Below are 24,878 nucleotides of genomic sequence, written 5' to 3' on the forward strand. Positions count from 1 at the left end.
TTGATGTTTGATAGGAAAAGAGAAACAAACCACACCAGAGCACCTGCCAACCACCCACAATTTGAGCTTCGAGATGAAGATTTTACAGCCAGATTCAACTGTATATTTTTTACTTTGATATCAGATTGACAGTGCACTTGACAATGATGAGAATGTGACCGACCCGGAAATTGCCAAACTGAGTGTTGATGAGCTCTATGAGTCCTCTGCTGAGGTTAGTAACTGAGGCTTGTTTTATGCTTTGGATGAATTAATTTGTATAACTTGAGGGAAAACTTTGTTGATGTCTTGTTATCAGTAATATAGTTTGAAATTGTGAAAATGGACAAAACAAAGAGTGAGTCTAAATTCACTGAACTTCCATGGATTGTGTTTTTTACTGAAAATATGCATTCTACCCTGCCTTTTATTGTGTTCCACTTTTCAAAAGGGGCTTTTTTATGACCGAACGTTTGTTTTAAACTAGAGTAATGTGATGGATAATTCAGTGTTGTGTTTTTCTGTATTTTGCAGGTTGAAGAAGAAATTCCCCAATGCAAAGAAAGGATTAGTTTGGTGAAAGAGCAATTGGAAGCCATTACGAAGAAGGTATTGTCTCTGAGTTGATATTTATCTTGAGATGTATGATTGTGTTGGGGTGAATCAGTCTGCAGGGAAAAGAAAGAAAATATCAGTATTTGGGATTCCTACTGTGTCAGTATTTTTCTGTTATTGTAACTTTTATCACCTCAATGAGCACTATTTGGATCGCTTAGAAAATGCGTTGGGCTACATTTGCCCTGCCTGTAAGCTCTGAACCAAGGAGTGTGAGATACATTTCAGCAGAAATACAAAGATTTAGTTTAGCTTTCGTAAGAGTTTACGGAACTTGCAATACAAATACGTCATATTAGTGCAGGAAATTATACACACACACACACACACACACACACACACACACACACACACACACACACACACACACACACAAACACACACACACACACACACACATTCAGTCATTCAGTCATTAAAGAAGAGAGAGAGAGAGAGTGAGAGAGAAAGAATGAGAACAAGGGAGGAAGGAATAGGGAGAAAGGTATGTTTAGGGAATTAATTTAACTGAGAAGTCGGAGGCAAAATATAATTTTTCTAAAGGAGTGTCAGAAAGAAATGAACAAATCTTTGGCAAAGACTGGAGATCACTTTTATTTTTCTCACGAGGCATTGGTGGTCTTTAGCTTAATTGTAGAAAGATGTTCAATTTATTTCTCATCATGAATCCTGTGTAGTCTTAAAGTGATCATGTTCTGCTTACAGGAAGAGCATTCTTTTAAAGGAACAAAAGAAGCGCTCTACAAGATTTATGGAATAAATCTAAAGGTGAGTCTATAGTGATACTACCTGGACAGAAAATGTGCTTCCCCTTTTTGTTAACAGATGTTGTTTTTACTGCTTTAGATTTTCACTACGTTTTATTTATTTATTTTTTATTTACCTTTATTAGACAAAATGTGTTTTTAAGTCTCTTTTCTAACTTTTTGTGTTCATTTGTTTTTACCAAGCCAGAGAACTCATAAAGGCAGTAAGTCAGTCTTGCTGATGTCTGTGATTGTTATGGGAATTTCAGAAGAAGTTGGTGTAGTAAAAAGAGAAAGAGGCACTGAAGTGTATATGAGATATTATAGGATGGCGGAGAGTGAGGGATTGGGGGGAGGGAATATAAAGATAAGTACTTTTGATAATGAAAAGAATCTTGAGGTGCATCCTGATACTGGCCAATATGCCAGCTGTGACATCCAATAATAAATAGAATTTTTGAAATTGTTAGTGTTGTGATATACTTGCTTTTAAGCTTTTAAAGTTCTTAAAAGAATGATTTATCTGTTTTTTAAGGTGTTGGAAAATGGAAAACCTGATGGAGAATTCACTCATTTCTTCAACCTGACAGAAGCTCGGAAAGGTGGTTTTAGTAAAGAATACTATCTGCAAAAGGTATGTAATTTGGATTAATAAATTATGTTGTGGAAATTAAGTAGGATTTAATAATATCCTATGGGCTCAACACCCATATCAGTATTCCTCATTTAGAGAGACATGACTTTCTACTTAATGTCCTCCTTCAGAGGGACTAAGCCAGGTCGATGGAGAGCCTTTAAAACTCTCCAAACAACCCAAATCCAGTGATATGTCACTGGAGATTTAAACCAGGGCCTTTCACACAGTTGTCCAGCATTGTATCAACCAGAATTTATGTACTGAAGACCCAGAGTTAACTTTAATTGTGATGGAGAATGTGTGTTTTCAAGTGGCATCTAAGGAATACTTATGTGAAAGTCTGTTTGATGGGATCATATGCTTTTCTAAACTATAGAATGTGTATCTGTGAGGCAGCATGGTGAAATTAGGCGCTCGTCAAAATAATAAAATTGAAGAAACTGGCATCTTTATAGAATTTTTGTTTTTTAGCTCAGCTCCTTTTATGTCAATTTAAGAACATGATTTCTGTGTGGATTGTACCGAAAACGTTGATTAAAGGCACAAAAAATGCAAATTTTCAGTTTCCTTAAACTCTCAAGCATTGAAAATAATCAAACTTTGGCAGACATTTTCTTGCTAATTTTACCTGCGAAACCAGGTGAACCCACCTCCAGCAATTGCAAAGATCTCGAATTGTATTCCAGATAAAGGGATACTTTTTCATCGAAAACAAGATAAATAAACAAGCTTTAAGATGATGTCAGTAACTCCACATGGCTGAAAATTGACAAGCGCCTGATTCCACTGCATCGTGACATATTTAATTTGAAAGAATTAGGGCTGAAAAGAAATATCTGAAACGAAAACATGGTCATGTTATCAGTGGAGACAGTTTTTATTTTTTTCTCACACAGCTAAATGACAGCTCTTTTTTATTTATAGAAATAATTCTACCTGCTTAAGGAACAGTTAAAAGCAATTTTAGTTGCTTGAAAAGATCTCAAACTTCCTAATGAGTCTAATTTTGTTTGTCAATTAAATCTTTTTAGCTGCTTGAAGAGCTCTCCAACTCAAAGCTGGCCTCAAGTGCCAATCGTACTCTCAGCATCAAGGCCCAGAAACTGTTTGACCAGTTCGGCAATGAGATTAAAGATGTGACAAAGCTCTCAGATGATCAGCTTGTGTGGATATCTTTTGGAGAACCTTTTATTGAGCCTTTCAGTAAGTTGAAACATTTTCCCCTTCCAGTTTGTTTTAAAACATTTTGTGCAAGGCAAAGTACATTTTTGGGAAAACTTTACAATGTTTTAGAAAATCTCTCTCAATTACTTTTTCTTTATGAAGTGCCAATTTCAATACAACGATCTGCAGGTCATAGACTACAATATACATTTACTTCTTTTAAGGGCAGAAAGCTGCTTAATAGTTGCACAGGAAATAGAAAAAGTGGGCAGTCATTTTTGTTGAGAAAGAACATGGACATGAAAGGTTGAAATTTCACACCAGAGCCTCAATTAGGTTCGAGACCTGATTTAGCAGAAAATATTCGTCCAAGACTGTTGGTTTGCATTGCTATTTACTGATATTTTCTTCTCCAGCGTCCACAAAACTTTGTTTTCTTGTGTAGATTTGGTCCGAGACCTTTTCAACATTTTCATTCAGCTAATTAATCAACTTTTCTGTAATGTTCTCCTCAGCATATTGCCTTCAGGTGTTCCTGGACAAAGCGGTCAAACTGACCGGTCCCAACGGTGAAGACAAATTTGCCAGAGAAGCACTTATTGGGCCAGAGCAAGAAGAGATGGTGAAAAAGTAGGTCATCTGCTCTTAACTCATCAATGCTTGTGTTGTTATTTGTCTTCAGTGCCAAAATTTGCTATAAAGAGGAGACATAACATTTGAGGTTAATGTAATGTGAGGATGAAATTCACCAATTGTAACATAATTCTGTTTTGTTTGTGAAAATGTGAAGTTTTCAAAAAGTAGGCCGACTGTTTTATTTTCTTAGAGTACACTATAAATGATAAAGGAACTACTGAAGTTTATAGTCTGAATCCTGACACCTTATATACTCAAATAGAAGTATTGTTGTTAACTCCTTTTCTCAGTGGGGTGTAGACCCACTACGCCAGGACCCTTTTTTGGTACTAAAACTAAAAATGACAAAAGCATCACTAAACTGGTCATTGAATCAAAACAAGTCAACCTATTTTGATAGTTCTTCATCTAATTAATGAAATCCTAATAAAAGAGACCTGCTTTTCGGAATTGCTGAAAAGTAATTTGATGTCGAAATCGTTGTAAAGGAATGTGGATGAGCCACTGCCAACGGCTCACCGACACAGCAGTTCGGACCTCGAGCTGCTGGGAGTGGCTTTCCAGAAATAAAGAGTTAATGATAGTCTCAAATATAACAAAAATACTGAAGCCAAAAGAGAAGCGTTCAAATGTTGAAAATGTAGCAAACTCTTCTCTGCCAGTGGTCTCATTGGTCATAGCAGAAAACTTTGTTTTTCTTTAAGAAAGATTCTCCTCTGTAGATGCATTGTTCATCGTCTGACATTGACAGATGAACTATTTTATTATTAGTCTCAAACTTTAACTCTCAACAGTTCTTGGGTTTGGGGCAGTTTTGGTAAAGAGGGTGGACGTAGATTTAAAAATGCTATAAATTCTTGTGATGGTCAACACAATAAGTGTTGTATATCAATGGAAAGGTTATTGAGTGGACTTTGGTTTGAAATGATAATTATGTGTGTATGAAGTTTCATTTGCATGTGTGACCTACTTATTTGGTATCCAAAAATAGAAAAAATGACTTTTTTTTCTCATCTTTACGTTGGCAAAGAGAGAAAAAAAAATTGTTTTCAAAGAAACTGATTCAATTTCTAGTTTATATCAAGGAACATTCGATTTTACAAAATATACCAAAAATTTAAGTAATTTCAGGCCAATTAGTCGAGATGACAGCCATTTGAGTACCCTGACTTGACCTACTTGTTCAAATTTGAAATGAAAATGAATAGTCCGATTGCATAAATAGTATTACATATTTGTGAAGACTCATAATGACTGTGGTACTTTACCTAAAAGTAATGCGTATTGGGTAGGTATTGATTTTAGACACAGATCACAGATTACATTTAACTCATTTGCATATTTGACCTACTTTTGAGATTTCTATAAATAGAAATATAGAGTATTTCACTAATATTGCTAGAGGAGCCTCCCTTTTTTGGATCTCAGACATTGCAATTCTAGCTTCATAGATTTATCTGTCCCCTGGGTCCATAAATATTTTTGTTCTTGCTTTGTTTTTCATATAAAAGAAGGTCATTCAAGATGGCGGACAGATGAGAAGGATTTAGGTAAAATGCAAAAAAAAATTTCAATTTTTTGGGGGGTAATTCACCACAGTCAAATCTACACTCTATGTACAAGCACCAAAATGAATAAATTAGACAAAAATATGAGATTTATAGCCTTCCAAAACCATCAAACATTTTTGTTCAATTTTTAAAGGAAAGAACTGTTAAGAGTTTAAAAGTTTCAAACCCTTTCTTGACAAAATGTCAGAGGTATTGCTACTGTCTCCACAGTGCCAGCCATTGGGAAGCAACCATAGGATTCCCTGCTTTGTTTGAGATGGACGAGATGAAGATGTTGGAGTATGATGAGGAAAAGATCCAATACCTTTTGGATCACTCTGAAGTGGACAGCCGGAGTCACTATCTGTTGTTAAAGGTATTTTGAGTTTTGTATATGTCACGGTGTGGTGGAATCGGGCGCTGGTCAATTTTTGGGTATGTGGAGTTATTGGTATCATTTTAAAGCCTCATGTTCATTTGTCTTCCTTTTGGTGAAAAAAATATCAACCTATCTCGAATAGAAATCGAAATATTTGCAATTGAAGGTCAGGCCGCCTGGTTTCAGAGGTAAAATTAGTGAGAAAATGACCGCCAAAGTTTGGTAACTTCCATAGCCTGGGAGTCCTTGGAAATAGAAAATTAAAATTTGTTGTGCCTTTAATGTTTTTCAGTAAAATCCAGATGAAAATGTGTTTTTAAATGGCCATAAATTAGAAAAAAATTGCTTATCAGCCAAAAAAAAGACGATTTCTTTGATTTCATTATTCTGACGAGTGCCTGATTTCACCTCAATGCCTCATATATTTGTTATTGTTGTTGTTATTTATGTATTTGTTGTAATGTCATGGATGGCTGGTATGGGTGCTTTGGTGTGGTTTGCTCCTCCTTTCCTGTCAAACATCTATCATCGATATCTCTTCTCCCTCTTTTTTTTGTTTGTTACTTTCAATTGACATCGCTAATCTTTGGCATATATATATATATATATATTATAAGTGCTGTAAAACTGTTACTAAAACCAAAACCCTGGAACAATTTGGCTCATACCCTTCAGTCCTGATCTCTATTGTTTCTAAGTACCTCAGCGACAGCATTAATTGTTTGTTTAGTTATATTATGACCGTCACAGTTTTGTGATATTGCTCAAATGGCTGGGGAAATTGCAGTTTTCTAGCATGAACGATGTTGTGAAACTTTGAAAGGTATGAAAATAGCCCAAAGTAAAGTGTTTGATTTTTTTTTTCTTTTTCAGGATCTTCATGACTTTGCATTGTACCCTGAACTTGGCTTTGAAGAGAAAACTCAGGGGAGGAAACAAGTGTTTGTCATTTCAAAGGTAATCAGAACAATAAGGTTTGTTGCATGTTGTTTAGATAGATCATTTTGTAGCTTTCATTTGTCTTTTACTCTTTAGTTCATTCTTGTTTTGTCAACAGAGTTCTTTGTTTTAAATTTAGTGAATTGTTACACCTACTGAATACAAATAAAGATCATTTGTGAAGTGTGCTGACAAAATGAGTTACTTCTCAGATTCAAGCCTCAAGGAAATAGACACATCACGCTTATAGGTGAAGTTTTTACAGTTTTTAAGTATGAAATAATAAAAGTCAGGTTATAGTTAAAGAACATGGCATCAATTGAAAACCTACAAGTTTGACCCTAATGTCGATTTTTGGCCAATATCTCCATTTGTGGATTGCGAGAAGTAACTCATTTTGTCAGCACGCCTCACATTTGGAAAACAGATGACATTTATGATATCAACTTTGACTGTAGGCATTCTGCTTGTTAACCTGCTTGGTGTTGGTAACAAATAGCCAGTTGTGTCGAGAGAAATTATATGATTGCATTTTATTACACTGAAAATTGGTTGAGTGTAGGAAAAAAAACAGGCAAGTAAAGGCCATAAGCCTACTTAATTTAAGAAAATTTATGACTGATTTAATTGGTCGTGAATGTTTGCAGGGTAGAGATATTTATTTACGACTTTTTTCTGCTTGTATCTTTTATGTCTTTTAGTTGCTAAGATGAGCTTTTTAACTCTTTTTATGTGGGCTACGAGTATACTAGGAACAGCGATACGGTCACGTCAAGGAAGCTAGTTCTGCTTGTAATACCAAAATACGCAATGCTAGCTCTGTCTGAATATTTTAATTTTCCTATGAACAGTGGTTTCTTTGTTTTTGATGGGTGTAGAAGCTTGAAAGATGTCTCGAAAACACACATTCACGACCGATGAAGTACTTTTTGAAGTGGCGCTGGGGGACGTCGTGGGCGCGACAATCAGGGTCAAGTTCGAGGGTGGAATACACCTCAAAATCTACATTGTGCTATTGGTGTGTTTCCTAACCACCTTCATAATTAAAAACTACATTCAATTTCTAACATAATTGCCAAATTTCCTTAAAATCTTAGAGTAAATGTAAGAAATGTAGCACTTTGAACGATATGCACTGACTTCTGACTCATACGGCGCGGCGGCCCCAGGACTGGTACAGAGTCCGTGGGGGTACAGCTAGGATAAAAAGAGTTAAGATGAACGTAGTCAACAACAAAAATGTGAAAGCATAATAAAGTAAAATCTATTTCCACACTTCATTCAGTACAATTGAATACGGAAATTGTTTAAACTTCATATTGAATATTTAAAAAAAATTATGGTAGGCTTGGGGAACTGAAGTTTATCTGTGGGAACTAATTACATATTGGCTTAATTTTCTTCCCCCAGTCTGGCCAAATCTACTGCAAGGCGTACCCACAACTGTGTCTGGCTGTGTCAGACACACGCGTGGAGGCTCGACTCTTCACCAGGGATGTCAGTGTCACAGGCTATGCTGTTACCCTCCAGAAGAAGATGGTGGGGAACCCGAGTCAGATCTGGAGGTTTTCTGAGACTGAAGCGGTCATCTCTTGCGATGTAAGTTGGACACCATTGTCAATATTATCTTGTCTCCGTATTAATTTTTGTAGGTGTTAGGTCTGAGTAGCTTAAGATACTTGAGGTGTCTGATGACAATACGCAATACAACATTCAGCTGTCAATGCTCTTCATTACTGCAACTGGCATTTTCAGCTAATTAGCCATGAACATTGTCATCACAGGGCATTCAGAGGGTCCCACAATACAGAACAAACACTTCTGTCTGTTGTAATGGCACAGTGTCTTCCACTACTAATGCTGCTACGACAACATGACAATGACATGTTATTGTTTAGCCGTTCTGTTACTCATTGCATTTTGCTGTATGTGTTGCTGAAAAATTGATATTTCGAACAAACTGAAAAAGGTTGGAATAATAATGAAATCCTTAAACTCTAACAGATTTACTTTCTTTTGTGTCACTTCACCATATGGGACTTTTTCTTTTTGTTTAATCTAATTTAGTTATATTTCTATTGAAAAAAAATAAATACTGGAACTGGCCAAAAAATACTGAAAATATCAAACTTTTTCAGGCTCAGCCAAGCCTCCTGTTGACTTTCCTTGGAAACAAAGCCAGAGACGAAGAAGGTTACCTGAACAATACCCCTGTCGGTTGCAAAAACGGTGAGAGAGTCTGCCTGTTGGTCACTGAGCCCCTGCCCAGAAAGGATTTATCCGCTCAAAGGTAAGGATTGTCGGACATACACACTGTTTATACAAAGCATTAGAGCAAATATTTTTCTGAAAGAAACTTCTATTTGAGAAAGGAAACTAAATATGTTTAAATAAATCAGCCATGGTCGCAACAGCAACATTTTTTTGCATAGATTTCAGAAGATGCTTTCTTTTAGTATATTTTCTGAATGAAGTGTAATGCGTGAAGCTCAGACAAAGGTGGTTGAAAAAATAGAAACAAATGTTATGGTATGATTTTGCACCTTTGATAGTCTGAACTTCAGTGGGAAAAGTCTACATTTTATGTTAAAATAATAAGAGTGAAATAGGGTCGGTTGGAGTTTGGAAGATGGAATGGGTCTGGAATTGTTGGGTCTCGCTTAAATTACATTTTTATCTAATGCATCTGAAAATTAAATTCCTTGTTATTTGTGTTTCTGCATGCTATTTGTTTTATATTAATTTCTTTTCATAAGCTGTGCCTTTAATATTTTTTAAAAATAACCATTTTTGTAGGTTCGCCTTCAAGCAAGAGAAATTTGAAAATTTGGGGCAGTGGAAATTCACTCACTCCTCCAACCCTGAGTGGAACAAGCAGGCATACTCTTGGCCAGTTACAACAGATGGACAGTTGAATGAGGTGAACAAATCTGTTAAACTTGAAAACTGAATAATCTAAAAGAAGCTAATGTCATGGTTCATCCTGTTTTGTATTGGCTCCTCAAAAAACAGTAAATTATTTTGTTTCCTTTACTGTGAAGAGAGAAGTGAATCGTTTGAAAATTTAAGATTGTAACTCTTGCTTTTCAAATTTTGTTAATTAACCCTTTTTGAAATTCTATGCCCTGATTAGGAGTATGACTGGCCGATGGAGGGTTACCTGATACCTAATGCACCCCCACTACACAAGGCAGGGAAAAGAATGAGCATGTCAGGAAGTAAGTCTTATATTGTCCGTAGCTTGTTGTAACGTTAACAAGTTCACAACATTTGTTGTGTATTTACAGCTGTGTGATAAAAAATTGCTGTTTTGGTGGGCACTTTGGTATATCCGTCTTCTTATTTTCCGTATCAAATTTATCCTAGTTAATCCTGGGGATAGACATCCATTAGCATGCTGACTTGCCATGCACTACAATTCTCAAAAATAACATCAAACACTGCAACATTAATAAGTACAACAGCAGTGACTGCTACAATAGCAATAGAATTAGCAACAACAAAAACTTTTCGCCGTCCTGTTTTTAATTAAATGCTGTCGAAGCAATTTTTTTCTTTTCGGTGCAGCTAATTTCTCAGCTTTCTTTGGATTATTCTTCAGTATACTGAGAAAATGTTACAAAATTCATTTGCTTGTTATATATGTTTGTTTACATGATCTTTCAGAGCACTGATTTTTTAAAGTTTCTTCACACATTTGTGTGTTTTTAATGTTTTTCACTAATAGGCTTACAGACAATCTAAGTATATTTTCCTCTTTCTTCTCAGACTTTTTAGTCAATGTCACTATTGTCCCAGGCATTTTTTTTTTTGCTTTGTTCTTTAATTGAGTTTTACTCCCATTTAGACACAATGTGGGTCATTTTGAAGGTCCCATAGTTAGCGCTCTGTGTTAAAATGAAATTTGTCAGAAAGGATGAGAAAAATAATTGAAATTCCCCTCAAATTTGGAACTCAAACTTCCATAGTGCATGTCATGTCCATAATCTTTTATGAGAAAAAGGACAGCTTTTGAAAAATTCTGTGGCATGAGATGTACCATAACTAAACCAATATATAAACCTGTAATACCAAAGTAGACGATGACTTATGTATTATGTTTTAGCGAAATCTAAATGCCAAATTTTATTGTTTTCAGTGACCCCAGTGAGACTAAGAGTCCTTAAAAATGGAGAAAGAAGTCCAGAGGATGCCATTAGTGTTGTTGGCCCCAACTTGACCAAAGTGAGTGGGTTTTCTGTTTGGAAATTTGGGGGTATTTTTTTTTGGTGTGTGTGTGAGAATTTGTTATCCAACAACAACAACAACAACAGCAACAACAACAACAACAACAACAACAACAACAACAGCAGTGACAATAGCAACAGTGCCAAAAACAAGAAAAACAGTAACAGCTAAATTTGTATGCACAGTTGTTTGTGATCAACATTGGCTATCATATTTTTACTATGTGTGATAACTTTGACAGATGCTGAAGGATAATGCAAAGAAAGAGCAAGCAGCAAAGAACAAGAAAAATAAAAATAGGTCCATGACAACCCAGGAGACTGTGGAAGAGTACGTGGACTTTTATCTTCACTGCATGGACCTGACTCTCACACAGCTGGAGGTGTTGATGGTGAGTATTCCTGTATATATATCAGTGCTTTAGTGCTTAGAAAATGGCTGCTTGCACTGTATGCTTCCCAGGAAGTCGAGATAGTTTAGGAATGCTATCAGGTCTGCTGTGGTAGCCTAATAATATAGATTGTAAAGCACCTAGAGCTTACTGTTGGGCAGAAATTTGTGCTATACAAATGCCATCTATGATTATTTGATGAAAAATTACTTTTGAATGCTCTGTTATGCTTCAGCTGCATATTGATTGCTAAGTGTAAAACTCCGCTATATGCCATTCTGAAAAGAGTTTTACACTGAGCTATTGATATGTTCATATATGTAGCAACAACGCTGTAATGACTCTAGGTGCTGCACATTGTTCACCGTCAAAGCAAAACTGATTGCAGTATATTATACTAAATGTAACATATTTTATTTTTTTAAAAATAGAACCGCATACATAGTACGGAATTCTATGAGGAGAATGTAATCAGTAAGAATTGTTGCAAGATTATATTTTTGTTTTCATGATCAGTGACTTTTAGAATTTGATTTCAGTTAAGCTGTTGTGCTGACAATGAGAATATCCACACTTGCACAAAATAGAAAAACAAAACACAGATGCTTATAGGTAAATTTCTTTGCGGTAAAATAGATATCTTTGACTAGAAATGCTGACCGGGGATATCAAAATTAGTATACAGGACAAAAATAAGATATTAGCATTTTGTGGCATTTGATGTGCTGTTGCTGTTAGATGGTAGATGCCAAAAGAGGGAACTTATCATTATCTTTGAAATTATAAACAAGCTTTTCGTAATTTGGTTAATACAGAAAAAGACAACATTTCCTCAGAACGGTATCTTTCATCTAAGATTATTCGAGAAGTTGTCAAGACTCTTATCTCCATCTGAGATAAGTCAAGAAATGCTTTACTGATTCTCTGCTTGGAAGAAAGTAACAATGTGCTTTGATTGAGCCTTATCGAGGAAGAACACAGAATGAAAATGTCACACCTCTCTATTAACCTGACTGTTGGAAAAGGAATGCTAAATTCATTGTTAGAACATAAGAACTTGCGTGTTTAAGTTTTACTAACTTATTAAAAGGCTTGTACCCTTTTATCTCACTAAATAATGAAACGTTAAGTATAAATGAAATGTTTAAGTTTTAATTTCTCTCAGTTCCTGGATCATTGCACTTGTCTTCTGAACCTGCCGTTTGCTGCGAGGAGACTGTTTGATGCCAAGGGCACTGAAATTTTCACCCTCCAGTCCCTGGAGCGGGATCAGCTAATCTACGTGTCCTGCGGAGAGGCATGGTCCGACCCGAAGCTCTCGAAAGTGGAACAGAAGAGGCGATTTCTTCTCTCTCAGCTGGCAACCGATGTCGCCAAGATTCAGCACTATTGTTCACTGAGAAATCCAGAGAGTATGTTTTATGCACAGACCTGAATGGTTTCCGAGATTTTTTACTAAGATGGTCACTCCTCTGTAGGCCCTATGTATTATTAATCAAAAGGTTCTCAAAAGCTCTGATCGTCAAAGTTATTTGTAAAAGTGCATTGGAAGTCTCTAACATACAAAAAGTAGGAGCAGGGGCTGTTCTTTATATGACTTCTTTTTGAGAAATGAAGGTTAATATCTTCATCAGTGCCAGGGGGCGACATCCATATATTTAATTGCACTTATAATACAGAGGGCACTTTTCTTATAAAATGACATATCTTGTTAACAATCTTTGATATATAGTATTTCCCATAAAGGAGGACTTTTAGTGGAGGGAATCTAAAAGATAATGGTCTTTTTCTTATCTGCTACAAGTACTTCTGTTTGCAGTTGCCATTGTCAAAATCTACAATCGGAGAAAATTGGCCACTATCATGGCGAATAACTAGAAATCACTGCTAACTCGCAATGACTTTTTGCATGTTCATAAACAATATGAAAGCAAATTATGAGAAAAGCGTAGAACTAGGCAGTGTGTGTTTGTGAGAATAGTCAGACAAACAAGCTGAATACTGAGCAGCCAAAATAAATACGGTTCTGAAAAAAGAGACAGACAGATGGATAGACTGATAGCTGTACCATAATTGTGTCAATATTGCTCTTTCTGAAGTGTATTTTGACATTAACCTATAAGCTAAGGGGTTCACCATCTGCCCAGTTGGTACCATATTAGACTACGATGAGAATGATCCTGATTCAGATGTGTAATAGGGCATTCTTGAATTTTTATTGGTTGTTAGAAAAGTTGTCATGGCACATTATGCTCTTGACTTGGTCCTGTTAGAGATCCATGTTTGATTTAGAGATCACTCCTCTTAAGTTATTTTAAAAGGTGCATCCAACACATACCACGCCAAACCACACTGCACCACACTGCTTTGTACCACACTGCACCACATCGTAGAAGACCATACAAAGAAATCAATGCAACTATTAACATGACTGATTGCTGTTCCTTTCAGACTATGTGCTGGAGATGGAAGGACCTCTGGCTTTGGGCTGTGGTCTGGTGGTGAACAAACAGTGGAGTCTCGGAGATGAGGATCGCCAGGACAGAGGTGACGTGGCAAGCACAAAGCGCAGCAACTCACAGATGATGAACTACGATGTGGATGATCAGGAGGAACAGACAGAGCAGGACTCCAGGGACCTGTACGTAAATCTAGACTGATGAGATTAGATAAAACTACTTGGGCCCCCTTTCGATGAAAGGAATGATTGGTGCTTTAATATCAACTAAAAGTCATTGGCCTAATATATTTACACTCTACTGGAATGGGGCAATAAATCTTGAGAGATGCCAAAAATTATAAGGTCTAGATCTATACCCCCAAAACAAAATGTGCCTCGCGGAATATCTCTTCTATATTCTAAAATTACAGAGACAGAAGCGTCGGCCTACAAAAGCGATCGGCAAAATAAACAAATTTAGGTTTTTGCAGCAAAACTGTCTCAAAACTGAAAAAACCAAGGGCGTTATGCTCTGGAGAATATTTTAAAGAATCTTTTGGCGAAAACCGCATGTCGATCGATGCAGCCATTAAAAAGCCTTTTGAATAGCAAAATTCGGCCACCACAAATAGATAATAGAAGACTGGACAAGATAAATAGAATTTTGAAAAAATGAACTGAGATCAGATAAGAACATGAGGTATAGTACACTAAGATATGATAAAAAGATAAAATGAGATAAAAAGATGTGAGCAGATTATAATTTTAGTCAAGAATACAGGATATGATTAGACAATAGATATAATGAGATTGAATAATAGAATATGACAAGTAGATTATGACAGAACAAGACTGACAAATTAGGTATGAAGATGAAATAATAAAAAGTCTTGTAAGATAGACAAGAAGATTAAATGAAATGAGGAATGATGAGAAAAGAGATCGATAAACAGATAAGTACGACTGCTTGTCGTTTGTACCTTTATATCCTTATGTTAAGATTGACAAAATGTAATACTCACAAGCCTGATCTGGCTGAAGGATATATGAGCTTTTGCCAATAGGTGGGTAACTAAAATGTAGCACAGAGGGTTGATGATTAAGTTTTTAATATTTTGTTTATACTTGAATTTTTCTATTGATGTATATCTCCTCCCTCAAAAACATGTATTTACAGACCCTCAGACGGCATGCTAAGCTGTGTAACTGGCGTTACTTAACATCAAGTCAAATTCTGTCTGACATAACTATGATGACACATTTTGTAGAATTTGAACATACAAAATTATTTTAATAGTTTTCCTATAGCTTTAATTTTCAAACATAAGCATGAAGAGCATATAAAATGGGGAGAATCACAGAAAAAAAAAAGATTCTGAATGCATTGTGTTTGCATTTGTGTCATCAAAGTTATGTTTGAAAGAAATGTAAAACTTTCCATTTTCATATGTTAATATCTGTAGAAACGATTCAGAAGATTAAATTTGACTCACAATGCATGTTAATGATGAAAAAATGCCACTTTGTTCAGATTTTACTTTGAATCTTTGGAAAATATCAAATATCTTTCGAACGTAACCATGATGACATAAAATGAAAATTAACCTTGAAAAGTAATTTATGGAACATAAAATTATTTTAATAGCTTTCTCGTTGCTTTAATTCAAACATAAACATGAAGAGAATATAAAATCACAGAAAAAAGAAATTCTGAATGTCTTTGTGTTCACATTTGTGTCATCATAGCTATGTCCGAAAGAAATGAAAAACTTTCCATTTTCATATTTTATTTCAGTTTTTGAAAATTTTGGCAAATAAAGATTCTAGAGATTCAGTTTGACTCATAATGCATGCTAATGGTGAAAAAATGCCACTTAATTCGCATTTTACTATGACTCTATGCAAAATACCCAATATCTTTCAAACATAACTACGATGACACATAATGGATAAATGTTCGTCTTCATTTTGGAACACATCATCAATTTACATCAAATGCCAAGCACACGTGGTTGCATCTAAATCTACCACTACTTGATCATTAGAACGCATTGCGATGTTAAATATTACTTGGTTTAAATTTATTTAAATGGGGGGAAACATTTTTCGGACACAACAGCTTTTTTTTTACATAACATGTTAAAATTTGATGATGACCCAAGAAAACTTAATTCAATTCATCTGATCCATCGTGATTCTTCTCGCTGTCTTGCATCGCACAACAATACACTTTGAATGGATCGACAGGAACAATGCATGTTCGTCCACCCCTATTATTTCTCGTTTTCTGATTTGTTCTTTCGAGCATAACAAATAATGACAGAGCATGAGGCGTTGCAGGATTTTTATTTACTGCAAAATTACGCACGGTCACAGCCTCGAAATTAGCCAGGGCAGAGAGTAAACATTGAACGATATTATGCTTGTTCCAGGGCCCCAAAATGGCGATAGAAACAAAGTCACGGGGAATCGAAGTTGCTTTGCGAAATTACACAAGTTACGCTTGAAAATGAAAAGGGCTCACAGAGAAAAACAGCTACGGATATAATTATTCCTGATATAGCACCAAAATAATCTACTTCTGTTGTAGTAAATTTGTAGAAGGACGAGACGTTTTACAACATTTTCCAAGCTGTAGCACCCTTTTTATTGGAATAGGAAAGGATTTTGTTAGATAGATGAAGAAATCCCCACCTATTGGCAAAGGCTCATATTCATAACTTACTGTCCCAACAACATGGAATGAAAGTTTCTCTCTGTTAGTGTTAGGATGTACGCTGCCCTTCCCTAGTGTTGGGGTAGTAACTTTGCTCTGTACTTAGATTGTCTTCTTCCAGCTCTTTTTAATGCCAGTCTGTTGACCAATTGTCCTTATCTCTTCTCCTTTTTTGTGTTTGTTACTCTCTTGTGACACCTGTAATCTATGGCACTTTTACGAACTAATTGAGTTGCAAGTCCCATAATACTAAATAAAAAACAAACCCCCACAAGATGAGGCTTGTCTTCAAATTGAAATGCTTAAGTCTGACAGGGCACTGAACTCATACTCATTTGAAAACGAATGTCTGTATGTGTGTGTTTTCACCAGGTCAGCTCATGAAAAGTCTCATCTGAGGTCTGAGGAGCGTATGAATACACTCAAGTGGCCATGGGAACGATTGGTGAACGTGAACAACAGCATGGACAATGAGGACCCGGAGGCCAACAAGTACACAGACAGAGACCTCTATGAGAAGTTCAAGTAAGATGAGTTGAGATGGGATGAGATGAGATGAGACAATATAATAATAATAATGATAATAATAATAATAATAATAATAATAATAATAATAATAATAATTAATGGCATTTGTTCAGTGTAAATTCCTGCACAACAGCAAGCTCTATGCCCTTTACAGTGTATATTATTACCCCAGCAGACCTCTTGAGATGAGATCAGATGACATAAAGCCCTAGAACTTAATTGAAGAATGGACACTATAGAAATCTTCTTCTTCTTCTTCTTCTTCTTCTTCTTCTTCTTCTTCTTCTCTTTCTTCTTCTTCTTCTTCTTCTCCTCCTCCTCTCCTCCTCCTCCTCCTCCTCCTCCTCCTCCTCCTGCTCCTCCTCCTCCTCCTGCTCCTCCTGCTCCTCCTCCTCCTCCTCCTCCTCCTCCTGCTCCTCCTAATTTATCATCTGCTGTTGTTATTGCTGTTGTTGTCACTGTTGCTGCTTTTGTTGTTGTTATTTTTGGTTTTGGTTTTGTCATTGTTGTAATGTTTTTGTTGTTGATGGCTCCGTGTATACTCTATATGATAATGTATTTATTTATTGTTGCTGTTGTTATTGTTGTTGCGAGCTGTCCTAGACAGTGTTCTTTTTGTACTAATGTCCTGTCTGTTCTTGGAACTTCTACTTCCCAGGCCTCAGGCTTCTCCTCGAGTGTCCCGTGACACATTGCAAAGGTTTGTGTTTGAAGACGGCTTCATCTCTGTCCAGTCTAACCGGACATTTGTTGTCGCTGCCACAGACGCTGAAGGACACACATCAGATGTGATACTGACCAAACGCAAGCCTGACTGCATCTACCAAAGATGGTTTATTACTGAGACTGGGTAATATATATTGTCACCTTCAAAAAAATCATTGAACATCTTTTTTGAATCTCTATAACTTTTTATTACAAAGTTTTATCACTTTTCATCTATCCCCTCAGTATGAAATCAGGCATTTACCTGTCAAAAAAACCCCCAAATGTCCAGTCGGTCATTAATTCCATTGGTGTGTGCCTATAGTTTGCAAAAAATTACCAACCCCCCCTTCTTAAAAAACATATAAATGTTTCATTGATGTTAACTCACAGTGGTGTAGGTTGTGCTGCCCTTCTTATTTGGTTTCTATTTTTTAAATATCACAGAGAAATTAGGTCACGGGTGAATCAGCATCTGGTGCTCACAGTGTCCATGCCAGCGACTGCTTCTGATTATCCAACACCGCTGTCTTTTGACCGATGTCCGGTGAACCTCCAGACCCGCCGCACCAACCAGTTTGGGAAAGCACACCAGAGGTGGAGATACGATGCTGAGACAGGTCTACTCCAAGCCTTCTATGCTGAGTTGCCTGACAAAGGTAAGGCCGCATTTTTTAATGTAAATATTTTGCGCTTGCATCTACAAGAATTAGTCCTTGATTTTGTGGGCTGCTGTTTTCGTGTTTGTCAGGGCCAACCCAGGCTGTATGAGATGTGTTTCTTCCATAAGACTGAGAATCGCATTTGCATATTGTCCCTGTATGGGAATTAAACATGTGTCTTTGTTTGCAACACAAAGTCAGTTCCTAGTAACCATTTGCAACTGGACATACTGAAGAAAATAAGATGCGGTAACCTTCCTAATAATACAACGCCTTATCCAACCGAGCCAAGAATGTGGGTGGTGTGCGGGTGCTTTGGTATGGTTTGCTTCTTCTTTCCTACCAAACGTCTATCGTCTTTATCTCCCCTTCTTCTTTTTTGTGTTTGTTACTCTCTTGTAACACCTCTACTCTTCGTCACTTATATGACCTTATTGTGTTGCAAGTGCCATAAAACGCTTATTAAAAACTAAAACTAAAGAGCCAAGAATTGAACTTAGAGTCCATCACCTTACATGTTAGACTGGGACGTCTCCTCATATGAGGGTTGCTGAAATAACTTTGTTTGGAGTTACTTTAGCTTATTGCTCTATATCATGTTTTCCACTGATATCATCTTTGTGTCAAATTGAAAAAAAAAAATATATGAAATATTTTTGATTGCTTCTTGTGTGTGTGAGTGTGTGTTGACTTGTATATGAATGTGTGTTGACTTGTATACGTGCATGTACGCATTACAATACCACATCAAATTTCTCTCTTTGTGGAGGAGGTCAATAAAATGTTATCTTATCTTATTCAAAATGGTTCAATATTTCTCCTTGTTCTGTTCACATTTCAGAAATTACTGCCGCCAACAAGGCAGATGTATGCACATACTCCATTGCTCAGAAAGTGGATATTGATCAACCGGTAAGCTGATAATGTTTCTTTTCAAGGCACATTAATATATGGTTACTTTCCTGAAGCTATAATATGTTTATTTTTTCTTTTAAAACTTTTTAGCAACTTCAACTGTCACAACCTGACAGTCACGTACATGCAACAAGTTGACACTTAACAAAAGCCTGTCCATTGTAAAAGAACAACACACACTTTGTCAATCAACAGCTCTGGCAATTTTTTTCTTATGGAAACTTTGTTTTTAGGTGTAAAGGTTCCTTTCTGAAAGTTAAAAAACAACAACGTGCCCACCTGTTAAAAACATGAAACTCATGTGTTGTTTTTACGAATGTTTCCCCAGGGTTACATTGTTGAAATACCCAGTGCCCAGCATGGCACCACTGAGCACAAAGTGTGTATATCTTGTGCCCGGGCAATGAGAGGTCGGTTTAAGGTGCAGAAGCTGCCGAACAGCATCAACTTCCACTGCGCAATGGGAGAGGGTGAGTCTTGTCTGATTTTTAAATTAACAGCCAAAGTAACAGGTTTTTTTCCCATATTTTGTCTTTTCAGATGAAAGGCCTTGTATTCTTCTCCACTTCTGGTGGACTGGTCATTCTCTGTCCCGTGTAGATTACAGTATTGTAGCACATGAGACATACAATTTATGATTAATGAATTCTGTGGCAATCAACACATTATGTCGTTTCTAAATTTTTTGGAAATAATAAAAGTAAAAGTATTGAATTGCTGGAACTGTTGATCAAGTTATTAATGGTAGCTTAATTGCTTTCTTTTCTAATCTGATGTTTGAATTGTGAAGTGTGCTGACAAAATGAGTTACTTCTCAGATTCAAGCCTCAAGGAAATAGACACATCACGCTTATAGGTGAAGTTTTTACAGTTTTTAAGTATGAAATAATAAAAGTCAGGTTATAGTTAAAGAACATGGCATCAATTGAAAACCTACAAGTTTGACCCTAATGTCGATTTTTGGCCAATATCTCCATTTGTGGATTGCGAGAAGTAACTCATTTTGTCAGCACGCCTCACAATTGGTCTTTTTATATGTTGTCTTTAAATAGCCTTATTTTTAATAACTTTTGCCTCTTTGCTGTCTCATTTTACTTACAGCGAAGAAACTCAAGATTAAAGAAGCAGGAAGTTTCAAGGTTTTGAACAACAAGGTCGATTTGTCCACATTTGAGGCAGACATTACTCTAAGGTTCTGGCAAGACACCCTGGACAATTTGAGGAAACAGACCAGTGTGCAAACAATAGCCAAGGAGATTAATGCGGCGAAGAGTGTGCGCACTGTCAAGGTCATGGTGTACAAAAACGGAGAAGGTCGACTGAGACGAGGGGAGATTATCTGTGGCTCCAGTATTGAAGGAGTATGCAGTTTTCTTATCTTTCTCTTATTTTTCCAAATTGCATCCTTCTTTTCTTTCTAGGTTTGACTTTTATAATTTGGGGAAATTGACTTTGTGCTCACCAAATTGCTGACTTTTATGAAACAGTAAGCTGAAAAAGAAATCCTGAAATCAGATTTAGACAATTTAGAAAATCATTGCAATTAATAATATTGATTTTTTATGCCCCTTTCAACACAATTTAGGAGGAGGGATGCTTCAACACTGCCTGTCAAACCCACCTGGGCTGTGTGGGAATAGGGTACGACCCAGCAGACAAAAGGAAATACTAAATGAAATGTTATCCCCAAGGGAAAAAAAAATCCATGCCTTCTTTGTGATAGACAAAGAGATTTACTTCTTGATCCATTTCCACTTTAAGAATGTACCTCAGTTGCAGTGTCTTCTCACCAGCTGCCTTTTTCAAAAATTGGTAATTGATTTTATTCTATTTAAAGAACTTGATTGTGTCAATAGGGGTGTAAAATACCTTCCTTTAGACAAAAAAGAAAATGGAGAACTTAAAAAGCAATATGCTCCAACAATTGAGACTTTGCTTCTTATTTTGGGTGCCTATTTAATTTTTTTTTTCTCTTTTAAAGATTATATAGATTATTTTTATGGCCCCATTGGCACAATTTATATAATTGAGAATGATGAGTAACTACATAATAATTACCACCACCTTTTCTAACCTTTTTTCTCTGTCAGATTCTGGTCCAGTGCACTCACCGCCTCGGCATGAGTAACGCAGCACGTAGGATGTATCTAGAGGATGGAGAGATGGTGTTGGATGTGGATGACCTGGTCAGACATGCAGTGGACAACTGCAAGAATGAGATGATCAACATGGTTCTACTGGACAAGGCAGAGAGAGAGGGTGGACAGGCTGGTGAGTACACTGTTTAGATTTTTATTTGTTTAACAGCACAATAGGCTATTTATAATGTTGGAATTTTGATTGAATGTCTGCCTCTACAAAAACGGGGGCCAAATTAATGAAACTGTTCTGACATGCCAAGTTGATTGGTGATGAAAGGAATTGGATTCTTTAAATATCAGCATGTCAGATGTCATAAGGACTAATGGGTCATGTTTATAGATTTTTAAAATTAAATTTCAAATTTCTTTTAAAGTCATTCAGTGCAGACATTTTTATGTTGTCCTGTTTATAGGTTAATTGTGAAGATTTTCTTTTCCTTCTAGTGACTCTATAAAGTAATAATTGAATAATTATGAAAACTAACTTTCCAGGTTTTTACTGCTTTAGGCGTAGGCCTCATCCAGTTTGAATTAGCCGAAGGGGAACTGCTATTTTTGTGCTGTTCTTGCCAGTCTGCTTTCATTTTCTTTGCTTTTTTTTTATTGTATCAATTTGTTATCAATGCTTTTTATATCCCCGCCGACCCCATACTGTTAATTTGGGAGGCAGGCTGCTCACCCCACCTCCATGTACAAAGCAAACAGCCTTAAGTTACACCACAGATATTCAATCATTTGCTTTATTTCACTGGATGATATTATGATTTTAATAAGACATTCACTTTTGGTAGATAACAAATCCTTACTGGAGGAGGAGGAAGACGAAATGGCACGACTCGAACGACTGCAGAAAGCAGCCAGTGAGGAGGTGACCAATCAGATGAGGCGGTCCCTGGACCTTATCATTGGAGCTGAACCCAGGGAAGAGAACCGAAGAGGAAGAGGCCAAGATAGAGGCAGAGGAGGAGAGGAAGGAGAAGAAGAGGAAGAAGACAATTCTGAGCAGCATGAGGAGGACTCAGAACAGAAAGGTCAGTTTGATTGACTCTCGAGCTAAGCTGTTGTTGATTTTTTTTTTTTCCTGCCCCCGTAGACAATAATTATCAGGGAGGGCTTCTTCTTGTTTTGGCCAAACAGGGCTGTGTTAGATACATAATAGCAGGAAAGCAGAAAGATGGAAGTGCTCAATGAATTATTTTCCCCGAGTGGGAATCAAACACTGGTCCTGTTTGTGCAAGCGAGAGCCTGACCCATGCACCATAGATTCCAGTCAGCACCATCTGAATGGGAACTGAAAAGCAAAATTGTTGTTTTGCAGAATTCCCTTCCATACAACATTATGTATTGACATAAGCGTAATATTGATATATCATGTTTTTCCAGATTTGGATGTGGAAGAAGCTCAGAAAATCAAAAGGGAGAGAGAGCAGCTCCTGGAGAACATCAAGCTTCCTCCCCTGGACGTGATCCTCCGCGCCCCGATTGAGGTCTGGGTCTCCAGCAACAAAGCATTTGTGTCTCCTGAAGGTGAATGTCATTCTCATTTAAGATAAGATAAGATAAGATAAGATAAGATAAGATAAGATAAGATAAAACAAGGTAGGGTAAGTTAAGGTAAGGTAAGGTAAGGTAAGGTAAGATAAGGTTCTTAATAAGGTAAAGTGAGGTAAGGTAAGGTAAGGTAAGATAAGGTAAGATAAGGTAAAGTGAGGTAAGGTAAGGTAAGTTAAGGTAAGGTAAGTTAAAGTAAGGTAAGGTAAGGTAAGATAAGGTAAAGTAAGGTAAGGTAAGATAAACCATATCTGAGAGTCTGTCCTTCTTACTTTGACTCCCTCTCTCACTTTCTCATTTACCACTGCCTTTATCACTGTCTGCTTTTCCATCTCCTTCCCTGTTCAATTTCTTGTCCGTTGTTTTCCACTCAACATAATACCCATTTCATAAAATTACAGTGGTGGAGTCCAAGGATGAAAACCGACGCAAGAAGAGACAGTTCAGAGCTCAAGTGTGCCTGGCTCTAGACATGGACAAGCATGTACTGAGGCAGATCAAGGGTCGTCGTCTTGAGAAGATGGAGCCTGGTGTGTACAAGTCGACCCTGAGCTGCAAGCAGCCGGTGGTCATCGAGAAACACTGGCAGGAGCCATCGGTGGAGGAGCAAGACAAGCACCACTCTGTGCACAAACTACAGGTGGGGAAGATGAGTCAAACTCATTGCTTGTACTTGTACAGAAGACAATCATTTTGTAGTCTTGTTACTTTTTTAACACACTTTTCTCGCATTGGTTTTATATGAGTCTACTACCTTACAAGACACTTAATACCTAAGTTCCGAAGTGGGCCTCATGCTGTGGGATTTTACGGCTCTACTTTTTGTAATTTTGGACCATCTGACACTACAAAGAGCTTGGCAGCGTTGGATTAAAGAAAAGATGAAAGCCTTATGGTAGAGAGAATATGGTGTATGAGTGGTATTCCCCCTCTCCCTGCCCCAAAGCATGGCTGTTGTATCGTCTGTTGGTTGGACAGCAGATTATTGGTTATGTACCTCAAGCTGCTTAGATTATATTTGTGAGGTATGCCTACAAAATGAGTTAGTTCTCAGATTTCAACCTAAATGGAAATTGATACATCAACTTTATAGGGGGAGTTTGTACAATGTGTATGTATGGAATAATAAAAGATACCGTAGACTTGAAGAAAATGACATCAATTTAAAATCTATTAACCTGACCCCAGTGTCAATTTTCGGCCGAAATCTCATTTTCTTGGATTGCAAGAAGTTACTCATTTTGTCAGCACGCCTCACATTTTTTAACATTTCAATGAAACTGCTGACTATTGTAGGCCTATATAAAGTGATTTCTAATAAATTATTTCAGAGCATCACTTATTGTTATGTTAGTTGCTGTAGGAGTGAAGTTATAAGATGGTAGTCTTTATCGTTCAAACTCTGGAAACTGTGAATTGCTGTAAATGCTTCTGTTGTCTTATTCTTCACTAGTTGGACCACTGTCTTGTATTTAAGGTAGACCTGCTTCTCATTCTCTCAATTATATTTGAATAGCAAAGTGCTAGAACTATTTTTTTTAAAAGGAAAATTTATTTTACCTTTCCTCAGAACTTTTTGTGCTCTTTGATTTATCTGAAATTTTAAAAACTGTAGGATTCTTTGGAATTTTCAACATTGTTAAACTCTACGAAAGTATTTTGAATATAATTAATAATTTAAGCATGGAAACTTAAAAACATTGTATTCATTGTCCATGTTTGTTTACAAGCTTCTCTATAATGTAGTTACTAGTAATTTTCCTTTGTTGTTTGTTTGCAGATACATCTTGGAGAAATTCGAGTGCATCAGTCGGACAGGAAGTCAGAGCACACTGGAGTTAATTTTGACAGCAAACTTTATCAGCAACCAAATATGGTATGCAGTGTTTACTTACTTTTTCTTTTGACATTTTGACGTGATTGATATTTTCTATGGATAAAAAGGACTTTTGTGTTA

At 36.6% G+C, this 24,878-nt stretch overlaps 1 protein-coding gene across 1 annotated transcript in view; it reads left to right on the top strand.

The window, feature by feature from the left end:
- LOC101848629 (doublecortin domain-containing protein 1) overlaps positions 1 to 24,878 on the top strand; it is a 46,239-nt gene that overhangs the window by 15,776 nt on the left and 5,585 nt on the right. The window contains exons 11-37 of the mRNA XM_005090323.3: positions 125 to 214; positions 514 to 588; positions 1,300 to 1,362; positions 1,876 to 1,974; positions 3,009 to 3,180; positions 3,657 to 3,771; positions 5,559 to 5,703; positions 6,580 to 6,663; positions 8,056 to 8,244; positions 8,784 to 8,935; positions 9,442 to 9,565; positions 9,779 to 9,863; positions 10,784 to 10,869; positions 11,114 to 11,263; positions 12,429 to 12,675; positions 13,715 to 13,904; positions 16,792 to 16,944; positions 17,606 to 17,797; positions 18,100 to 18,311; positions 19,156 to 19,226; positions 19,558 to 19,699; positions 20,331 to 20,590; positions 21,320 to 21,500; positions 22,162 to 22,401; positions 22,754 to 22,897; positions 23,323 to 23,561; positions 24,702 to 24,797. Coding sequence (XP_005090380.1) covers positions 125 to 214; positions 514 to 588; positions 1,300 to 1,362; positions 1,876 to 1,974; positions 3,009 to 3,180; positions 3,657 to 3,771; positions 5,559 to 5,703; positions 6,580 to 6,663; positions 8,056 to 8,244; positions 8,784 to 8,935; positions 9,442 to 9,565; positions 9,779 to 9,863; positions 10,784 to 10,869; positions 11,114 to 11,263; positions 12,429 to 12,675; positions 13,715 to 13,904; positions 16,792 to 16,944; positions 17,606 to 17,797; positions 18,100 to 18,311; positions 19,156 to 19,226; positions 19,558 to 19,699; positions 20,331 to 20,590; positions 21,320 to 21,500; positions 22,162 to 22,401; positions 22,754 to 22,897; positions 23,323 to 23,561; positions 24,702 to 24,797 — 3,996 coding nt within the window. The remainder of the gene's footprint in view (positions 1 to 124; positions 215 to 513; positions 589 to 1,299; positions 1,363 to 1,875; positions 1,975 to 3,008; positions 3,181 to 3,656; positions 3,772 to 5,558; positions 5,704 to 6,579; positions 6,664 to 8,055; positions 8,245 to 8,783; positions 8,936 to 9,441; positions 9,566 to 9,778; positions 9,864 to 10,783; positions 10,870 to 11,113; positions 11,264 to 12,428; positions 12,676 to 13,714; positions 13,905 to 16,791; positions 16,945 to 17,605; positions 17,798 to 18,099; positions 18,312 to 19,155; positions 19,227 to 19,557; positions 19,700 to 20,330; positions 20,591 to 21,319; positions 21,501 to 22,161; positions 22,402 to 22,753; positions 22,898 to 23,322; positions 23,562 to 24,701; positions 24,798 to 24,878) is intronic.

The sequence above is a fragment of the Aplysia californica genome, unplaced genomic scaffold (genome assembly GCF_000002075.1).
Source record: "Aplysia californica isolate F4 #8 unplaced genomic scaffold, AplCal3.0 scaffold00015, whole genome shotgun sequence".
In the NCBI taxonomy this organism is placed as follows: domain Eukaryota; kingdom Metazoa; phylum Mollusca; class Gastropoda; order Aplysiida; family Aplysiidae; genus Aplysia; species Aplysia californica.